Source organism: Anser brachyrhynchus, assembly GCF_964034855.1.
Source record: "Anser brachyrhynchus genome assembly, chromosome: Z".
In the NCBI taxonomy this organism is placed as follows: Eukaryota; Metazoa; Chordata; class Aves; order Anseriformes; family Anatidae; genus Anser; species Anser brachyrhynchus.
This window is the reverse complement of record NC_137697.1, coordinates 13,386,626-13,408,807: the sequence shown is the minus strand read 5'-3', so window position 1 is coordinate 13,408,807 and position 22,182 is coordinate 13,386,626. Positions and strand designations below refer to the sequence as shown.

Sequence of the window (22,182 nt, the reverse complement as noted above, 5' to 3'; positions counted from 1 at the left end):
ACTTTAAACAAAAAAAAACCAAGCGGCTGATTTTCACTGAAGTACTCCCATCGAAAATGCCTAGTAAACTCCAATTATCAGATACATACATAGTAGGACTGTTGGTAAGCAATCCCCTATGACTGGACAGGATGTTGCTGTTACAGGATTCTGACTCACCATCAGAGTAGTCTCTGATAACAGTTAAGTCATTATGTGTTTTGTAATTTTTTTATTTTTTTTTAATTTAACTGTGATATGAGTGCAATCTTTATCTTTTAGGAAGTTTTGATACAAATAGTTATTATATTATAAGGAAAGAGGTGTGAACATCATTTCTATGTGGGACAACAGAATATTTGGGTCACAGGAGTAAGTTCTGTAGAGAAATTACTGGATGGCAAGGGTGGTTGGATGAGTGCAAGGTGCTGCACCTGGGCTGGGACAATCCCAGACCTGAGGACAGACTGGGAGAAGAACTCATTGAAAGCAGCCCTGCAGAGAAGGAGCTGGGGGATTCTGGTGGAAAAACAGCTCAACATGAGCCAGCAGTGTGTGCCTGCAGCCCAGAAGGCCAACTGCGTCCTGGGCTGCACCAACAGAGGGGTGGGCAGCAGGTGGAGGGAGGGGATGGTGCCCCTCTGCTCTGCCCTTGTGAGGCCCCACCTGCAGTGCTGCATTCACCTCAGGGGCCCCCAGCACAAGAATGTGGGGCTGTCAGAGCAGGTCCAGAGGAGGGCTACAAAGATGATCACAGATGAGGACTGGAGCCCGTCTCCTGTGAAGAAAGACTGAAAGAGCTGGGGATGTTCAGCCTGGAGATTAAACCAGAGGAGGATAGACTAGGCATTAGGAGGAAATTTCTCCACTGTAGAAGGGTGCTGAGGCACCGGTACAGGTCGCCTAGAGAAGCTGTGGATGCCCCATCCCTGGAGATGTTCAGACCAGGCTGGATGGGGCCCTGAGCAACCTGATCTAGTGGGTGGCATCCCTGCCTATGACAGGGGGTTTGGAGTTAGATGATCTTTAGGGTCCCTTCCAACCTGAGCCATTCTATGATTCTATGAGGAGTGAATATATCTTCAGCTTTTTTGTATATAATGTCATGAAACCAAATCTGTCAGAAATTCTTACTGTCCTTTGAAAAGTTTTTAAATGTGGCTACAAGCACAATCCGTACAATGCATGGCAACCTTCTGAGAGATTGACAGAATTCAAGATTTCCTTGATTTTATGCTGGGCAAGGATGCTTAGTTCTGCAATAGCTTTCTATTGACAAGTAGACAGATTTAGGTAGTTTTTAGGTACTGGGATGTCTTCACATGCATCTTATACCATTGAAAGTCAAACAAACTACAAAGTACATACATTAGATTTTTATTTTATTTTTAAATCAATAAAGCACATGGAATAATTTTACAGGAAAAACAAAATAGTGTGCAGAGTGCTGTGATTTCTTTCTTTAACACAAAATTCCATCCGATTCCCGTTAAGAGGCATAATTAACAGAGGTATACTCTCATTCTCTTGCTCTGCTTTTATTTATTTATTGTTTGAATTGGATCATCTATACAGTAGTTAATCCAGGAAAATAAAACAATTAGACAATGTGGAATTCATTAGATAAGCCTGATCCTCTGTCCAGCCTCTCTTTACCACGAGAAGATGAAAACACTTGGCTCCAGTTGTTGGTAGATTGCCCTGACACAAGCCCTAAAAGGTACATTGTGCCCAAAAGAACTCAGCACAGGCAGTGTACTACTGATCTCAGGCATGGGCTCAGGAAAAGTGGCTGGTATCTGTGGCAAGGGCTCAAGATACAGACCAAGAATGACAGTGGCATAAGCAGCAGCTCAGGGAGATTGCTCTAACGTAGATGCTGTTTGCCAAGTCTTGTAAAATCATATAGGGGACTGACAACCTCTAGAACAGCCTCGGATTGAAGCAGGAGCAATGTTTTAAAGCTTTTAGTCCTTTCCAGAGAAGTGCTATGCTATAGAAACATAGATTCTCCATTCCCTTGCTCTAACGTTAGCTGCTTCAGTGCTGAAATTAGGAACAGGCCAGGGCCAGATTCCTTCCATTGCTTAAGCTCAGGTTATACACCCAATTTATTATATTTTTTATGGGCTGTTATTTGAATAACAAAAATGTTTAGCTTGCTAGTAGTTAGAATCACATTACAAGCCTAATGTGTCTTCTTGTAGGAGTAAAACAGATTACATGCTTTACTGATATTTTTGGTGCCTGCCAAATTTCAATGAGATGTTCCTGATGTTGGAAATAGTGATTTCAGTAGGCTTTTCTGCTGTATATAGTGAGAAGCAGTAAAAATACCGCTCTTGCAGTGCTGTGGAAAGATTCTACATATAAAAATAGTGATTTCACTAATGTAGCCTGTGTAAGAGTAATGTGCTACAGTGGTATCCCCTTTACATACTTATATTTTAAATAGATATTATAATTAAGCTTCTGATAATAGGTCAAATGTGAAAAGGGAGAATGCATCATGAGAAACAGAATAGCAGTGTGGTTATAAGAAGCTTCCTACTGTTTTTACCAGTGCAAAGCAGGCTAAAAAGAATGGGACATCAATCTCAAACATACTTTGCATTGATAAGATACATATTTTTGTGTACGCATTAGGGAAACAGACTGTTCTATTGACTTATATTTTAAAACAGGCTGGTGCTTTAAAATAAGACATATCATCAGAAAAAGTACAAAGCATTGGTTATCAGATTACCATAACTAAAAAGTGAAATAAACAAAAGGTATGCTGCATAAAAATGATGTGTGACTTGAATTAACTTAGAGTGATTAATTTTATGAAGCCAGGAAAAATGACCTAATGGTTAACAAACTGGGTGAATAATAATAAATACAAGTATTTCCTTTACTACCATAGACTGTATGTGTGCATAGGTGAGTCACAACTTTTTCATAATTGTTCCTCCACAAAACCATATTAGGATAATAGCATTGTTATGTCTTTACAGAGATACTATAAGGAAAAAACAAACAAACAAAAAAAATAAACACACAATTCTAAGACATTCAGATTTTGTGCTGACAAGTGCCATTTAATTCTTTCAAACAAATTGGCAAAATTATACTTAAAAAATAAAAAAATAAAACTTGCATCTCACACTGACTGAAAACACCTTTGCAAATATTAATTTATCATCTTTGTTCAGCAGCTGGATTTTTGCATTCCTCTGAGGACAGTTTAAATCACATGATATATGAAGCAAGGATCTTCCCACAACTCTTCTGCCTCATTTTTTGCTTCCACTCAAGTTTTTACTCTGTGCTCAGAACCAGGGCAGCACATCTTGTATCCCCTGGGGTCAGGCATGCTTGCAGACATGCAGATGAGCCCAGCAAGCAAGCCCACTGACTCCGTGGCTCTCCCAGGCTCCTCACAGTGCTCCTGCAGAGTGCTTTGCCTTCTCCTCTGAGTCTTGCTGCTTTCAGCAGAACATTTGTTATGAAACAATCACCTTTCCCACAGGCAGAAGGAGAAATTACAAACACTTTCAAATGTAATCCTACTTGCTGCATTAACATAAATCTCAGCCTTTCTCAATAACTACTCTCTAATTTAGGAACTAAATAGAAGGTACTTAAGAGTGACAGCATCTTTTAAACAATGAAGCACCTTCTGGCACATTTCCAGAGTCATACTTGCCAGCATGTTCAACCCAAACTATGGTCTCTTCTTAAAGAAGAAAAAACTCTTCATTAAATGAATTAAAAGACAAAAAAATCTTTATAAAATATATTATTGCTTTTTAAGCTGTTACTATAAAGTCAGTAGAGCGTATCTGATAAAATAAAACCTTTTGAAAACTGCAATGATTTTTTTTTTTCATTCCAGTGAAATTTGTACCAACAAGAGGAACAAATTATCCTGGTTTCCTTGGCAAGGCAAAGGCATTTCCGCAAATGAGGACATCTTACAGAAGTGCTCTTCAACATTTTCTGATATATTGGCAATCGATATTGAGTCATATCATGCCGAGACAACATTGCACTTTGCCTGCAAGCCTCCATTTTCTACTTAGTTTTGTGTGACTGCAAGTAAAGTAGGAAGCTCTTACAGACAACGTATAGCCATGAGCTGCAGAGAGAAATACTTGTAGGAGGAAAACAAGTGTGTGAAAGAAGAAAGGAGGAAGTTTCCTGTTAAGCTGAATAGTCTAAATAGGTTTAAAGAAATCTTTTGTTATCTACAGTTCAGTGTATTCTTATATAAACTTTTAATCCTTGACACAAAATAAACATCATTTGTTAAGTGCTTATTTAGTATAGAAATTCTTCATTCCTTTTTAAACTCGTAAGTAACAAAGATGAGGTGCGACTTGCACTACTAGAAGAAGCTTGCCAGTGCTAAGTTTATCTGTGCTCTTTTGTTAATTATTATTTTGTACACATTAAACTCATTGGATTAAATAGCTACACAACAAATGTACAGTGACAGTTTATGAAGCACCCTCCTGGCTACTCCAAGATATACAGCAAGAGTCAAACTTTCAGGGTACCTCTAAACATTTTCTGCATAAATATGGACATTTCAATCTGCAGACACAATTGTGCCTCTGCTTATTTGAGTACAGTGTGCAATTAGTTGGGCTTGAATGTTCTGTGCATACACTTCTAGGTCTGCCAAAAATCTGTTTGATGTTCAAACAGTTACATGATTTAATGGATCTATCTTTACTGGTCCTCTTGACAATAAAAATTTCTTTCTTGGAGTATCCTGGGTTCAGCTGGACATACTAAAATAGTTGAAAGAACAGTCCAAGGAATTTCAGTGATTTTCACCCAAGGTTCTGCAGGTGCTTCTATCTTCTGAATTTTCATTACCTCAGTTGCCATGCAATATTTGGTGCATTCTCGAAGTTTGAATGTTCTGCTTTGTGAACTGACAGCCCATAAAAGGGAGGAAATTTTGAATATAACACTTTTTCCCTTTGAAAATCATAAGTTGATAAAAACAGTGGGACTGCTACATACAAACTGACTTGTTGCATAATGTGGGATGAAAAAGGATTCCACATGTATAGGCATATAAAAATATGATTAGGCATTTTTCGTATTAAAAAACTTAGAATCTTTGAACTCAGTTACTCTCCAAAAATGAGTAACACGTGAAAGTATGTCCTTGAGTATCACAAAATGACATAAGGCTGTTTATTCTTTCTTTGCATCATTCACCTGTGCCGTTGATTTTCTTGCTTGACGTTCTGCTGTCTTTTAAATGCACCAGAGTTTAGAAAACATTGTAGCCACTGCATATATATCTAAGTTTTTAATTTTACAGTCACATTTTTGAGGCAGACCTGAAGAAATCTTTTTTTTTTTTCATTTTTCCATTTTCTTCTTTAGTGGTCTCTTGAAAAATCCAGCCTGCAGGAGAAAAAAACACGAATAAAGAACTACTCAAAGCATACAACTCAAAGCATATTGGTAGCATTCATACTCTAAGTTCTTACTACTACTTTCACACTTGCAGTGCAGTAAAAAGTCATTTAATATTTTATCAGTGAAGTACAACCCTTTAGGTTTTCCGTTCCAGGAAAATATACAGTGAGTGATTGCTGAATCATTGTTATTCTCACATAATGTCACAGACTAAAATGCTTAATAACAGTTGGTACTCAGTTGAATAAATAATAATTTACGCTTGTCAAATTTTTTCAAGGCATTATGCATGCTGAAATTTATAAACTGTAGCTTTCTAACTGAAATATAACTTGAATATTTAGCTTGGAGAAGAGTGCCCACTTGTGGCAATACTTACACCAGGGGCCTAGCATTCCGTGTACAAAGAAAACACCTGGCCACATCCAGCCAAAGCTAAAGCAAAAAACCTTATGGTACTAAAATCTCTTTTTAAATTTTCTTTCCATCACATAGTTATGTATATAGCACTACAGGCTTTAATCAGAAAGCATAGCATGCCACACTTCAGAAGAATGTGGTGTTATTAGTTATTTTGTCGTTTCTACAAGATTTCACTCTTCCTATTGGCTAATATTAGTGTCCATGAGGTTCTAGTGATTATAGAACATGACACAGAAGTTAAGTATATTTGTTTATTTTCATGAAGAGACGAATGTGCAGCTTACCTTCCACAAAGCAAATATAAGCAGTGCAAGAATCAAGAGTCCAGCGAAGATACTCAGGAGGATAACCCAGAGGGGGACTGAACCAGGTGGGAGTTCTTTGGAAATCTTAATCATGGTCTGCAAAGCATTCAGAATGTAAGCAATAAATAACTTGTCCTTCTAAAATAACAACAGAGCAGCATGACTTTTATTAGTAAGCACTGATTTTCCAGGGTCTCACTTCATGAGGAATGGCCCTGCTATTAGTCAGTAGTCATTTTTATAACGAACTCAGAACCAAAAATATGGATAGTTGAAATGAATGTTAAGGACTTTGTTCAGTATATTCTTCATCACTCAATGCATGCCTCCCTGCAAGATGGCAGTGATTAGCAAGCTTAGTATGAAAGGCTGTGGGGACACTAATTTAATTTTAAGAAGGCTTAGCTAGTGTAAACTGAACTGAAATATGGAACATTCAAATTTTAAATGGAAGTGATGATACAGTGAATTTGAATTATTTTAACTTAAGAGTTTATTAAAGAGACAACTTTATAGTTCAAAAACATTAAAGAGCTGAACACAAATATTCAACTTGAAATTATGTCTTTATCTACTCTTTATCGACAAGCCTCCCACATGTGTTTTTGCTCCAGGATTGTATTTCAACCTGTCACTTAAAAGACATGCCTGGATATAGTATCATTTAATAGTTGACTTGCGAGATCTGCATCCCAAAAATATTTTGCACAAGATCTAATTCTCATTGTATGTTACACTGTTATGAATTGAGGGATATTAACAATAATAACATAGTAACATTTAAAAATGTACACTGTAGTAAATAAACCCCTGCATGTACAAGTCATCACAGAAAAGCAGTGCATTAGCCACTATAAACCTCTTGGAATTTCTCTTGGAATAAAATGTATTCAAGGATAAATAGCAAATCAAAGAAATTGAAGACATTTATTTCTCTTTGTATCTGATATCTCTGCTATGGCATTATATACAAGTTCCTGTTAATAGCCCATGAATAAACAACTATAGATTTTAATAGGAACTCATTAGTGGAATGTTGTTTCAGATGTAGCATACAAGAAAACGACCAGGAAAATTTCTGGAAAATAAAAGATACTGTTTCAAATATATGTCTTGGTTAATGGAGTGGAAAGAAATAATAAATAAAGGAATAATAAAGAAAATACAATGTACAAAGTAGGATCACTTCACCAAAGACAGCTTTAAAAATACTGTAAATTCACTAAAAGAATAATTTTAGTTATGCTTTCAATTTACACACATGCAGGAAGTACTTATACTGCATCAGGCAGAAGTACTTTAGATAGTGCTTCTTCTTACCCAGGTACATTGGTGGGTAACAGGATTTCAGTATAATTAGCTGTCTAATTCTGACATTTTCTACTGTAATGTGAAATCACTTACTTGTATTTAGAGTAGGATAGTACACTACAACAGATAGCGATCGATTCACTAGAAATGAATGACTGAATAATTCAGTAGCAGAATAAATCCTATGAAGAGTAAATCCATTAATTATCATGTTATTACCTCTAGTTTTTGGTGGTCATTTCTCAAAATCAGTGACGAGTTTTCACTCCTAAGTAAGGCTTTCACAACAAGGGTTAAGCTGTGAATAGTTGCCTGGAATAAGAAAGAAATGTCAATGGTTTGTATTAGGTATTTTGAAGCAGAAAGCTTTGCAGAAATGAGAAGGCTAAGAGCAAAACATAATGCTAAAGTTTTGGGGGTGATGCTGAAAAGGTGTATTTATGAAAGTCAGCAAAGCAGCTTGTGCATGACACCTTCAGCATGCACGTCACTGTTTGAAAGACAGCAATACAGATTTAAAAGTATAGAGATCAGAGATTTCAAAGAAATACTGCTTAATCCTGGAATAGTACTTTGGCCACAGGGACAGATTCAGGCTTTCTAAAATTCTCCTGTATCTCCTATCTTGTCCTGTTATTTTTCATAGAAAGACAAGCCACAAACCAGGAACTCAACTCAGTATCAAAAACTGATCAAAATTTGTTTTCTAGAACTGTGAAGTCTTTCCAGTTTAAAACTTAAAAAATGTTTCTATATATCCCTTTTTACATCTGCTGAATTATAATTTGTGGATGGTTAACCAACTAATAAAAAAGACCATCGATACAGAATAAGTAAGGGTTGTCTTTCTAATGTGTTTTAAATTTCATCTTAAGTATTATAAAGACAATAAAAGAGATCGAAATTAATTTTGCAGAAATATAAAAAGAGCGAGATTAACAATTCAAAATACCAGAGGACCATGCAGAGTTAAAAAATATTAAAGATATAAGTTCAAGAAACATTAAAGAGAGTGGCTTAAGATTTTCAAACTTCCAAATGAGATTTACTTACTTTAATGATAGTAGGCTTCCACACTCTTAATGAAACATTCACTTGTGATATGTCAGATGGGAGCAGGGCACAGTTAATAGATGCACAGCTGTATGTATCACAGTCCTGTTTAAAAGTCAACAGCGTGAATTAATAGTAACAGATTTTTCACATTATTAAAGTAAAAACAGTTAAGCTTATTATGTACGCAAATCATAGTCTTGCTGTGATATCAATCCAAGATTGGTATAAATTACTAGGGCTTTTTATGCAAAAACTACACTGCAGTAGGCAATTAATTGAGATATTCATGCTGTGGTAGAACAGTCCCAGTTTTTGCAGTCCCTTAGCCTTCAGGAATCTCAGTTTCTGTAGCTACGCAGCAAAAGGCATCATTAGAGTTCCCTAAACGAGGCACAGCCTGTAACTGCAGGAAGTTTTCTGCCAACACACCTATGTCTTCTCTACAGTGTTTCCTAAACATTTCTCTTTGTGGAAAGATGATTCTTTCAAACAGGGCAGGAGGGCTTGGAGAACAGCAGACATGTTCAATGGCTTGGAAACATGTGCTAGCCTGAACAGTTATCATCCATGTGAAGGATATATGATAAACATGGCAGAGCACTTGTTTCTTGGCAGTTTCACTCATGCCAGAAATTCAACTTGTACCTCTCTGCTGAGTAGGTAGTGTGATGGCTTTCCCCTCAACATGACAATGTAACAACATCAGCAAAATTATACTTTGCAACTCTTCGGTCTAAATGTGAGAGGCTAGTCCTTTCCAAATTGGATCAGCAACTACATTTCTTCCAGTTGCATAGAAAATTTGTCAGATTGGATGGGTAGTATTTGAAAGTATTTTTAACTGGATGTCTGAAAAGTTGCAAGCTTTTAAAATATAATTTGCTAATTACAATGGAAATACAGAAGGTGAGATTTACTCAGCTGTCAGAAGTACTGTTGAATTAAACAAACAAGCAAACACACGAGTTCAGTTCTACATACAGTTTTGTAGCTGGAAATAATAAAACATATAGCTAGTCCTACATAAAGATACCTTTTATGGCTATTAAACACACTGATTTTCCATAGGATGCAGCGTGAGAGAAGATTTTGTATGTTAATTGTAGAAATACTCAGCTCAAAGACCTAGATTAATATCTAGGATGAATTATATATACTATTGGTAGGCTTACCATAATTGTATCCTTTGTAGGTTCTTTTATTTTTGGCAACACAAACGGTTTTCCAGAGCTGATTTTTAAGGGATCTACAGGGTAACTAGTTCGGCAGATGGCATTCTGTTAGCAGAAAAAAAAAAAAAATATATATTATTGCTTGAATATTCAACTTATTACTAATAAAAGGTCTTGGAAACAAGACAACATTAAAAATATTTATTTTTTAATTATTTTTTTAAAAAATAATATTTAGTAACATCAACTAACTGTACCAAGCAGCGAAATGCAATAAAACTTTATATAGCAAGAGTGCAGAAGAGCAAGTTCAGATGGTGTAGGTACTGAAGTATCATTAAGCAAGCAACAAATGAGCTTTTTATGAGATAATTTAACCTAAGCTCTATCCAGCTACTTAAACATCTGTAGAAGCAAACAAGAACTTCCTGTATGTTGACCGCCTCATGAACCAGCACGAGTTGGCTATTAAGGGAGCTAAATAGCTTTTGCATGGGGACCCACAGCTCTTCTGCCTTAGCAAGCAGACAGGTAGGTTAAGTGCAGCTTTCAGGTGCTCCTGCTATGCTGCCCAGGGAGGAGGGGAAGGTGCTGCTGTACTACTGGCCTTTCATGACTCCTTCAAAGGCAACTGAGAAATTCTTTGCGGGGAAGAGAGATGAGCTTTCTCCTGGAGTCCACCCCTTCCCCCTCCTTTTTTTTTTTTTTTTTCAGTCCAGGATATTTACTTTCGGATTACAACAATGAAGAAGGATTGCAATCCTCTGCAGTGCACTTTGGCACACCACTATCACTAGGGTGTAGTTAACAGTAGATGAATTATTCCCACAGAAAATTCAGAGCTGTGAATGCATGTGTAAGCTTAGGTCAAATGTGGTCACTGGTTAGCAATTAAAATAATGGGGGAAGAAATTAAAAAAGTCAGAACTTCTTTGCATTCTAAGCATGAAATATTTTGATTTTGTTTTGTTTTAAAGTGAACCTTGAACTTTCATTTAGACCTTTCATTCATCTTGTTTTTCAGTGGTGCAATACCTTACACCTAAGTGAAATATTTGGGAAGAGGTGTGGTTCTGAGGGAAAGATGAAAAGGAAAAAAAAGAAGTGGGTTCAGGTCACCACTTAGTGCTCAGCTGTCGCATTATTGATATAGCTCTAGTTTTACTGTTTTGCTGGAATTGTGGTATCCTCCAGCTGCTCTGGAAAAACTAATTACCCTCAAATAAGGACTACAGTGAAGAGCATTTGAAAGGTGTGACCTACTATCCCTTCAAGATGTCACAGTGCCCCAGACAAGGAAGAATCCAGAGGATTGCTAGCGCCAGGGAGCAGATATACAGGAAAGCTAATTTCAGTAACAGAAAGAAGAGGATTGTACAGAAGACTGAGCTCTAGATTCAAATAGCAGGGCTACAGCATTATCAGTAAGCACTGCTAATAATGGAGATAATCAGCGGCTCAGAAAGAGTCCTGTCCCTCGTATCTCAATCTGGACTCCTAATAACATGGCAATATATCATATTAAAACTATTATATTCCAATTATTGTTCAAAGTTGTTTTACACTTGCTTATTTGCTTTTAAGAAAATTTGCATTTCTGTCTTCCTGTGAACACCTTCACAAACATTAAAAACACCACCATCTTGCCTTTTAGACTACAAGCAACATCTACTTTGAAGTAATACAAAACCCAAAATGTTTGCAGTTCTTTACACCAAAAAGTTTAAAAGTTAAGATAATAATAAAAATAGAAATTACTAGCTTACTTGGGAATGTGACAATGCAGTAAGGTAGAGAAGAGTGTTCTTAGAAGATGTTACATCGGGAAATAGGATTTGCAGCGTAAGGTTTGGCATTGGAAAGTGTTCACCTTTTTCAATCTATAAGAAACAAGAAAAATGTTTTGATTAGTACTTTCCTTACTTTATTGGTTTTTAATTATGCTTTTTTCCTTCTCTATATTTTTCTTCTCTTTTTTTTTTGTTAAACATTTTTACAGTCTGTCACACAAAAAGTGGTATGATGAACTCTTACTTTTACCCCTCCTGACCACTCATTTGTGGTAAACTGCTTGCAGAGATAAGTTATGCTTATGAGATCACAAATGGTATGCTCTGCAGTCCACCAGCTCTCTTTCATATTCAGAGAACACATTTTTTGAAAAGAGATTGAACAGTATCTAGAAAAACATACACAAAAAGCCTCAGGATTACTGGATTTAAAATTTTAGACTAAAAGAAGTAGTCAAGTAAAACACTGTAGGTGGGATAGAAAATATAACAACTTTTGCCTTTGTTGCTTATTGAGAGCAAGAACAATGGGCCTTTCCCATGGCCCATTTTTTACAGACAGAAAGTTGGTTCAGAGACTTTTATCCTCTGTATACGGGACTCTTGTTCAGCTTTGGATTTGACACTGGGAAACAAGGATGCTCCCAGTTTAACTGAATTCAGTCCTACTGCAACTTGAGACTGGGCTTCTACTCCATAACATATCTTTCCCAAGTGATTTTGGATTGCAGTATTTATTCCATTGTGAAGACAATGTTCTTGGAGCATGGCATATGCCTTTTTTCAGAGCTGACCGGATTTTGGAAATATCTGTTCTAAACTGTAATGGACGTAGGCCAAGTTCTCATTTATTAGCATATGCAGCAGCTATAAAACCCACTGGAATTACTCCACAGGAAATGGACCACTCTGAGAACCTCTGACTCACTTTATTCTAAAGCAAGCAAGAAAAAAACTGTTAAACAATGTAGAAGGTTTAACATATTGCATAAAATGAAACTACTTAAGTAACAGGCTATCACATTGATTAATTCAAACTAAATGAAAATATATATAGTTTTAATTGTGTCTTACCCTATAATGCAGAGTAACTTCATCCCCAATCTGCTCTGTTGTGTTAATAGCAGTAGGGATGGTATCATTTGCAGCAATTATAACATGGTGTTCTTTGAAAACACTGCAGATTTAAAAACAGAAACAGTAAGAACAAAACTTCATAAAAACTGTAGTGAGTGAATTATTTTTGTTAAGCGCACTGCTGCTTCTACTAATTTTCTGAGAAGTGTTCACTTTTTATCGTGTACATTTCAAACGCTGTGTTCAGTTAAAACAAGGAAATGAGTAAATATTGCCCGTGCAGTTCCTTATTCTAAGAATTGAACGTTTGAAATGCATCCAAAATGAATTTACACATGCACACCATGCCCTGTAATTCTACTGGTAGTATTTATGATGTTTTTCAGGGATGGAATTTAACTGAATTTAACTGGAATTTAACAGGGATGGAATTTAGCTGGGGTTGTTTAGTCTGGAGAAGAGGAGGCTCAGGGGAAACCTTATTGCTCTCTACAATGGCCTGAAAGGAAGTTGCAAGGAGCTGGAGGTTGGCCTCTTCTTGCAGATAACTAGCAACAGGACTAGAGGACATGGCCTCAAGTTGCACCAGGAGAGGTTTAGGTTGGAAATTAGAAGACATTTCTTCTCAGAAAGACTAGTCAGGCATTGGAATGGGTTGCTGAGCGAGGTGATGGAGTCACCGTCCCTGTGGGTGTTCAAGGAAAGTTTGGATGTGGTTTAGTGGGTGATATTGGTGGTAGGGGGTTGGTCGGACCAGATGATCTTGAAGGTCTTTTCCAACCTTAATGATTCTATGATTCTACGAATTCCAGCTATTTCTGAAAGTACTGTATAAGACCTGCATTAAAGCTTATATCTGAACTAATAGAAACAACTCTATGTGAATCTAAAATTAAGGCTAATTTTTGAAACTGGAGATCAGACACTACACCATGCAACATTACATTAATACAAAGTTGTGGCTGCCAGGAAGCTGAAAGTGTTTTCTTTCTTATGTACCTGAAATGCCTTTGAATGAATAGGGCAAAGTACAAGAATCAACAAAAGCTGCTGTTGTACTTGCAAGTTGTAGACTGAATTTAAATAGATAAAAAGGAGCTGCAGCAAAACGGAGTTGTTATCCCTATCTTTTCCTATACCTGCTCTTTCAATGAAGCTTGTTCTTCCTATTCATGAGAAGCTGTTGCTTGTAGATACTGCGTGCAGCTTAAGAACAAAGCAATACTCTATTGTCTTTGAACATCTGGCCATTTACTATGTTAGCAAACAGAAGTACAAAGAAGCATATATACCTTACAAATATTAATCCTACTTCATATTTTACTGGAATTGTAACTTGTCCTCTGTTGTCACCCAAGGTCTCAGGTGGTTCTTCGCTGTCACTAAAATAAAACAACATATGCAACTTATATGTGACCTTGATACTCATCTGCACATGTGACAGGACTACCAGGTGCCAAGAGATATGAAGAAATTGAAATACCTACAGTTCTGGGTGTGAAAACCTACATTCCAATTAATTACAAAAAAACCTATGTATTTCCAATTAATTACTATTACCCCAGCAAGGAGGCTGTGGGTGCACAAGAAGTTGGGAGGGACAGAACCAGGACAGCCGACCCAGACTGGCCAAAGTGTTGTCTCACACCGTGTGGTGTCATACTCAACAATAAAAGGTGGGGGAAAAGATGGAGGAAGGGAGGACATTGGGAGTGATGGCATTTGTCTTCCCAAGAAATCATTACGCATTTTGAGAACTGCTTTCCAAGAAGTGGCTGAACATCTGCCTGCCAACAGGAAGCAGTGGATTCCTTGCTTTGCTTTGTTTGCGTGCGTGGCTTTTGCTTTACCTCGTAAATTGACCTTATCTCAACCCATGAGTTTTCACACTTTTATCTTTCTGATTCTCACCCCCATCCCACCTGGGAAGAGTGAGAGAGTGGCTGTGTGGTGCTGAGCTGTCTGCCAGGGCTAAACCACAACAGCCTTGAGGGTCAGAACTTTCTGTTTAGCATACAATAAGGCTGCAAAAGAAGAAAACTACTGTGAATTCTGACTCATTTGTGACTTACAGGATCTAGAAACAAGCAGCAATTTGTTTAGTACACTAAGTCCTCTGCTAGACAAAGTACATCTGCAAAACTGCCAGCTCTACAGACTGTTTAGCCACTTCTAAGTTTAGACATGTCATCCTTGATTTACCATGAAACAGAAAGCTCTAGAGTTTCCTAAATAAAATCACAAGATAAACAAGCAACAATTGGAACTAACCTTGTTGCATATACATCAACAGTGGCATTTTCCAGAAGATATGATGCGTTGAATTGGAATGATATTTTGAAGGAAATCTGTTTGGAGAAATACACTGCACATTTTAAAAAGTTTTTTTTTTTTTTTAACAAAAAAAAAGAATTAAAAACATAATAATAAGGTTTGGACTGATGAAAAATGAGCAAAACTTTGCTACTTTTATCTACGGAATCCTTATTAATATTTTAACCCTTTTCTATGAAGGAATCAACTTTTTTGAATTTGTCCCAACAAAGAAAGAAATAAGTTATCACTTATTAAACATGAGCATCAAATTTTTGGAGCTGAGAAGCCTCCGTAAGTCTTAACACATAGTATATTAGGAATACATAGCTACATAATTCTTAATACAAAACTATTGCTCTTGCAAGCAATTTATCAATTGGATATATTTGAGGAAGAAACACTTTTTTTTTCTCCACTGAGGAAGAAACAAAGCATAAAAGCCTGGTAATTGCAACGGAGATGAGTGGCCTAAAGAAGGCTTCTGGAAACTCACCTAATATATAATGAAACAACTAGAATTCTGAACAGAATTTACAGTGTAAATAAATGGCTACTAGGTCTCTCAAGAAATCCACACTCATTCTATCTAGGGTGAACCTAACACAGTTTGGTGCCATGTAAGATTTGTAAACAAATCCCAAACAAGTCGCACTGAATAGGGTAAATTTTTTATACGAACCAAAGTTTTACTGTTTGTCACAGTAAGGACTTTTGAGCTCAGAGTTTTATCTTTTCTTTAATGGTTACAAATCTTTATTACGAAGTGATACAGAGAAAATTGTCTTAGATATTTCTTCATATTAAAAATAAACTCAGGAAGAGACTTTAAAAAGGAATGTATTAGGGATGCATATCAGTGAATTGGAGATTAATTTTCAAATGCAAAGGAGGGAATTAAATTTATAGATTTAGGGGTCTATAGCTACATACATACTGACAAAGAAAGAAGAAAAAATGAAAAAACTAGAAAATCTGGGGATGGAGTGTTGTGGGCACTGGCTTTGGGTAGTATGCTCATTTGGCTTCACGAAAATAACCACTCATTGACTTCCTGAAAGTCCCATGTACCTGTTCCAGCTTGTGTTTTGGAGGCAATGTAAGAGGACATCACTCCTGACCCTCCCTCTGTTATGCATCTGCAGAACAGACCTGATAATGATAAGGGAACAGACAAGAAACTAACAGGAAAGACAGTTTGTCTTGCTTGCTTGCAATATGGTATTTCCCAGATCAATATTAGACTAATTCAGTGAGGCTTAGATGTATATTTTCAAAGGCTAAGTTCAGCTAAAACTCCTCTTTCCTAGCTTGAGATACAGACTCATCACTAGAGAGATTCAAGCTGGTACTTGATTTTAAGTGGACCGCTTGCTGGAAAAGCCTCTCAGTCTCCACTGAGCATGGGTGAAACCTTGATGCTTGGCTTTGGCAGATCCAGGTTAGCATCTCCACATGCCAGCTTACCCTCTTTTCAAACAGCTGGTTACATTTTTTATATGAAATTACTAAAGTCATAGGCTCAAACCTTTGGAAAGTCACAGTGTCTGATGTCTTAGTATATTTTTTATAACACACGCAAAACAATATCCTATGCATTTGGAGACAGATCTTTATAGCTAGGTGTGCTCTTGCCTTCTGTTAGTGTCATTGACGGCAGTATGCACTTTCTACCTCCTTACATACCACAGCTGCCTGTATAGGTACCAAAGACCTGATATTTTCATGTCTGGCTCAGTGTACTTGCTATGTGTCTCTGCCTTCTGATTTTGCCACAGAGGAGAGTGCCATCAGAGAAATTCATGTCAAATACAGCTTAGGAAATGTGCATAGACAAGTTTTTGAGTGAACGCAAGACAAAAGAAATTCAGAAATGATAGTGACTGGCCTGGCCTTAGGATAACACGAAGCAAGGAAATTGTGCATGTGGGAGAAATTTTTACCTCTTCTGCAGTTTTTAGAAATGGATATCCCACTTTACAGGTGATGTTGTGATTAGATTCACAACTATCTTTCTGTATATCCTAAAAAAAGAAGAAAGTGAAATTATCACCATGTGCTAACTCCTAAATTTTGACTAAGCATCAAGGGGCTATAAAACATATACAGCATTGTAGTTTTTCATTATTAAAACATCATCAGAGTCAAAGCCTTAACTGAGCTGGGACAGAACCAGGACAACTTCTGCAAAACAATTTCCACAAAGGAACATTTGCATCAGTTAGTTTCCATTACTGAACTTTAGTACTTACTATATACAAGCTGGACATTATCCAAATTAGTCATGGGGTCTAATAGATCAACATGGATATAAGTACACAGGTTTTACACATAGTTTTGTAAATGTATTCCTAACTTAGCAATAAAAACTTCATTCAGCTGTCAGCTGACTTCTCTCAGTGTGCAGCATCTGGACTGCTGACTGAAAACAAACTTCTCAAATGATTTCCACCTGAGCTATGGTGAATTCAGAGCTTCTACTGAGGAATGCAGAAGCAGATAGCTTGAAGATGCTATATGAAGCTGTGATAAGGCAGGCACTGATTATGCCTCCCTACCAAGACAGTGCAAAAGGAGAATTCTGGAGGCACAGGAGCCATTCTGATGAATAATGAGGCATTTCTGCGTCTAGAGAGAGATGTAGAGATGTTTCATGATTCTGACGTTCATCTGAGATGCAGCCACTTACTGTCTAAGTGGCATTGTGAAATGTGTCAGTCATTAACAGAGGTTTATGCCATAGTCAGGTCAAAATAAGTGCATTCTTTTAGAGGTATAAGCAAGGACAGCACTCTCAATGAATCTTTTACAATCAACTGAGATGATGTCAGAACAGTGAAATTGTCTTGATACAAAGACTTCCTCAGATCTCCCTAGCAATAAGTTACGAGAAATGTGAAAAATTCCTACCTCAATGCCAGCAAAAATAATATTTGGAGAATACTGGACCAAAGCTCTGGTATTATAGGCACTGTCTTTTTTATTCTTGATAGAGAGCTGGATGGTGAACTTATCATTGCGTGACTTTACAACGAATGGAGAAGAGCTGTGAAATAAAGTATGATTATTAGACATGTTAAATTTTGGATATGTTCTTAAAAATAGAAAGGAACATCTTTCAGTGTCCAGACTCTATTGTTTCTGATTTGAAAATTATACCACAGCTCTATTTTACCAGACTAAAGATATTATAATTGACATACAAATTTTGTACAAATATCAAGCAATACAATAAACCCAGTGTAGTTACCTGTCTCCAGCTATGCTTGCTTTTACATTCAGAACAAGATCTGAAATGCATTTATTTTTGGCTCCACAATCTTTTGTGAAAGGAATCTGCAACAATAGTATTTTTATTCTCAATTTTATTACATTGATTATTAAAATTAAATACATGCATTTTATTTTCTTATCTAAAAATATTATCTAAAAATATAAAAATATTATGTTTTCTGTCTGACAGTCAAAGAAGTATTCCCTAATGTTAATCAGTTCAACATGCCAATATCCTGTAAAATGTGCAGGTAAAACATAACTTTCCTACTCATTCTGTCATAAGCGATTCATCTAGGTTAGAAAAAGAAACAATAGTAAAAGCATGAATGATGCCAAGCACCACCAAAATATGTGACTAATATTTCCCTGCTCAATCTATGTTTAAAAAAAGAAAAAAAAAGACAATAAAATCACTTGTACTCTTCTATCTTCAGTTAACTCTGGACAGCTATAAAACCACAGGTTGGTTCCAATGCTCATTCACCCCTGAAGACTTATTTAGAGTAAACATCTTCTGGACAGGCTTAACAACTCTCCCTCTTTAGTCATTTGGGGCCAATACTTTCAGGTCTTGTATGAGCTATGAATTTTACTTTAAATATTCTTCTTATTGATACAGAATCTTGCTGACTTACATATTCAGATATTGAATTTGGCAGATTGCTGTCAAGAACAGGTCCACTCTCTGGATCAGAAAAATTGAACTCCAGCAAAACCTTTACAGAGTCCTGAAAATCAGGTTTATCCTAGAACATAAAGAAAACAAAATTGCTGTTATGAACATTCACATTAATATCTAAGCCAGTAAAGGAGGATATAAAAAGCAAACCAAATGCTAAGGTAAAATATTTTTCAGTCACACTTCATCCTTGCTAGAGAAGCATTTGAATGTTCAGAACACATTTAATGTACAAGCCAGTCCTTATAAACACCTACTAATGTTTTTGTGTATCTCAGCTTGTCATAAAAATGTCACATAGCCAGAGCATTTCCAACACAGTTGCATTAAAGAATATGTCAGAAATGTCAACTTGTACACTTTCCCTTTTAGTTGTGTTTAAAAAATCAGTAAGACAAACAGCAGTCATATCATGTTATGTGAAGTCAAACTGAGACCTGCTGCTAGGAAATGTACTGCATATTCAAGAAAATGCTAGCCATCATTTATCATTAGTTTTGAATTATCATACAACTGTGAAGTTGCTAAATGTTTTAGATGTGGGGAGCTTGTATCATACACCTCTATTCTCTCTGTGAATTAGTTATAATCTGAGCAATTTCATACTCATAGTTGCCAATTACATTTCTAGCTTTACGATGAATTAGTATTCTCTATGCCAAACTTAATTTAGGAGTTTTTGATTACTTTTATATTAGAAGAAATAGCAGCAATATGCAAATTAAAATTCCAGCCCACATACTCCTGCAGAATTTTAAATGCACCTGAACTATTAACAAGTTTAAGCTGCTTAATTCAACTAAATATGTTATACATTTTCTTAAGACACACCCATAATAGAGAGACAAAGATAAATAGACCACATAAAAAAGTAAATAGTTCATACCTATATACATATATATGTATACATATGTATATAAAGAGTAAATATATACATAGTAAATGCATTTTATGTACACTTTTAAGATTAATTTTGGATGGTGATTTTTTTTCCAATTTACAATTAACTGAATACATTTGGATCATTACAATATCAACTTGAGAAAAATACAGCCACTTTAAATGATTTACTTGCCAACATGTAGAAGTTATGTTTAATACATTCTGACCCTTTGACAGTTATATTTTTTTGCATTTTCCTCTCATGGGTTTCTGTGAACAAGCTTCGAGATATTTGTCTTTGTGAGTCAAGAGTAACCCAATACTGCAGATCTGCAAAGGAAGTTCAGAATTAATATTCTGCAAAATTTTAACTCTACACATTATTTTTTTCCCAGTATCATAAATATGCTTCAAATAGTAAATTTAAAAGAGAGTTGCATTCCATTTGGGGGGAAATAAATTAATGTGAGCCTAGTAGCTTTATAATGGAAAGATTCCATAACTCAGTGCTTGTCTACTTACTTGATTCAAATATATCTTCCTTTGATTTTAGTCTGGTCTTAAAACAAATTGTGGCATTTATACATATTGTTTTTCTTTTATTTATCTGACAATTTTGCTGTTGGATATTGATGCTTTTGGGTATGAACTGCATGGAAACATTTACTTCAGCCACATCACGAGACCTTAACAAACACACACATACACAAAAAAAAGAGACAAAGCACCTTGAAAATAATAGCAGCAACTTTTAAAACTTATATTAATGAACTAACTAAAAAAATTTGCAACACTGAACATTAAAATACACACATATCACAATCTAAACAATTAATTAACTATACACTCTCTACATAGTACCAGTAAACAATATATTAAAGATAAAGTGGTCAAAGGGCTTCTCCTCAGTGCTCTACGTGTTTCAGAATGGATAACAGATGAAAGGAAAGATTTTAAAATCATTTAAGCAACACTAAAGAGCCCTTCAGTCTCTTTTCAAAAGAGACTGAAGACCCATATCCATTCTCAAGTGCAATGACAGATGAACAAGTTACTCCACAAGAGCTAGAGGGCAGAGTGTCATGTTAGGTTGTGTGTTGATAAATGGGCTGAGGAATTTGCTGCATCTTTAACTCCCCTTTACCCCCACCCCCTGCAATGCCTCTACCTTTGCTTTGAGCCAGTTCCTTTTTGGCCTCAAGACACCAGCCTCAAGTATGTCAGTGTACTAAATTAGGCAAAAAATGTAGCTGACAGAATAGCTTTCCTCAGATGTGTGATCTAAACATGACAGTGAAGGAGCAGATGAGTCCCACCCCCAGAAAATGTAGGGACAGGGGCAGGTGTATGGCATTGGGCAGCTGGGAGGGAAAAGGCAGGAGCTGTGGCCACCAGCCAGCAGAACCTAGGCCTTGGGAACAGCAGTGCTTGAGCAGCATGGACAGTCCTCACTCTTGCCCTTATCTCCTCCTCATGGTCATCTCTTGCTGGAAGGGCTCAGCTTTTCCTCTTCCTGGGTCACTTTAAATGGCAAAAGCTTTGATGCAGCTGCATGGTGACCAGGCTGAGGAACAGGTCAAAGTTAAAGAAACAAATAAGGAAAATAAAGGGTGGGAGGGGATGGGTGACCTTTGCTCCAATTAGATGAGATCCTGGGCTAGCTCATTGCACGGCTGCACAAACATTTGGAAGGAGAGCAGAAAGCGGTGGGACTGCTCAGCCAAACATTTCTGTATAAAGAAGAATGCCTATGGCCCACAGCAAATATGAAGCAACAGCGATTAACTTAAGCTTGTATCAAAGAATTTTAAGCAAAATTATTTTACCTCACACTTACTATGGTTAGATAGCTTAATGTCTTGCTAAGCCCCGCTGACCTGACCACGGAGCTTTTAAGCACCCTGGACTCTACAACTCATTGAGAAAAAGAGGAATTTTTGTGGTATCCTTGCTCATCAGAAACATATTTTAAAGAATTTAGATCTTTGGAACAGAGACTTTTGATGCTCTCATGCAAACTTGTGAATTCAATCCAGTGCTAACAGACCAATAAATTATAGTAATATAAAGAACCAAAAGCTACTGTAAGCATTACAGGCCAAGTTGGAAGTGAAAAAGATTCTTTTGCTAGTATCAAGATTTAAAACAGATCAGATATGCATTGAAACAAATGGTAAAAAACTTACAGAAAATAAGTGCTCCCTGAACAAGTCTTTAAAGTCTTTAATGTGAATATTGGGCATTTTGTGTACCAAAGAAGAGGTGGGTTATGACGGATTCCCAGCTTTTATAAAAACATAGAGAGAACTTAACTGTCGTTATCCTAAGTAAAAGTTTAAAAATGTCACCAAAATTAAGAACAGAAAATATAAATCAGGAAATATTATGAGATCAAAGTCCAGCTTCTGATTTTTTTATGGGGGAATGTGTCCCATAACTCTTCAAATGCTGAAGTTAGTAATACTGAGTTTCCTTTCTAATCATTGTACAGT

At 36.4% G+C, this 22,182-nt stretch overlaps 1 protein-coding gene across 2 annotated transcripts in view; it reads right to left on the bottom strand.

Moving 5' to 3' along the window:
- Positions 1 to 1,342: 1,342 nt before the first annotated feature.
- The window catches only part of ITGA1 (integrin subunit alpha 1), an 80,153-nt gene continuing 59,313 nt past the window's right edge, over positions 1,343 to 22,182 (bottom strand). For both annotated transcript variants that reach the window (XM_080572989.1, XM_080572988.1), the window contains exons 16-30: positions 20,213 to 20,376; positions 19,884 to 20,020; positions 18,765 to 18,875; positions 18,104 to 18,189; positions 17,764 to 17,899; positions 16,797 to 16,877; positions 14,812 to 14,888; positions 13,833 to 13,922; positions 12,538 to 12,640; positions 11,440 to 11,553; positions 9,674 to 9,778; positions 8,499 to 8,603; positions 7,665 to 7,757; positions 6,114 to 6,230; positions 1,343 to 5,391 (exon numbers count right to left, since the gene is read on the bottom strand). In XM_080572989.1, the coding sequence (XP_080429115.1) occupies positions 5,347 to 5,391; positions 6,114 to 6,230; positions 7,665 to 7,757; positions 8,499 to 8,603; positions 9,674 to 9,778; positions 11,440 to 11,553; positions 12,538 to 12,640; positions 13,833 to 13,922; positions 14,812 to 14,888; positions 16,797 to 16,877; positions 17,764 to 17,899; positions 18,104 to 18,189; positions 18,765 to 18,875; positions 19,884 to 20,020; positions 20,213 to 20,376 (1,564 nt within the window). In that variant the 3' untranslated portion in view covers positions 1,343 to 5,346. The remainder of the gene's footprint in view (positions 5,392 to 6,113; positions 6,231 to 7,664; positions 7,758 to 8,498; positions 8,604 to 9,673; positions 9,779 to 11,439; positions 11,554 to 12,537; positions 12,641 to 13,832; positions 13,923 to 14,811; positions 14,889 to 16,796; positions 16,878 to 17,763; positions 17,900 to 18,103; positions 18,190 to 18,764; positions 18,876 to 19,883; positions 20,021 to 20,212; positions 20,377 to 22,182) is intronic.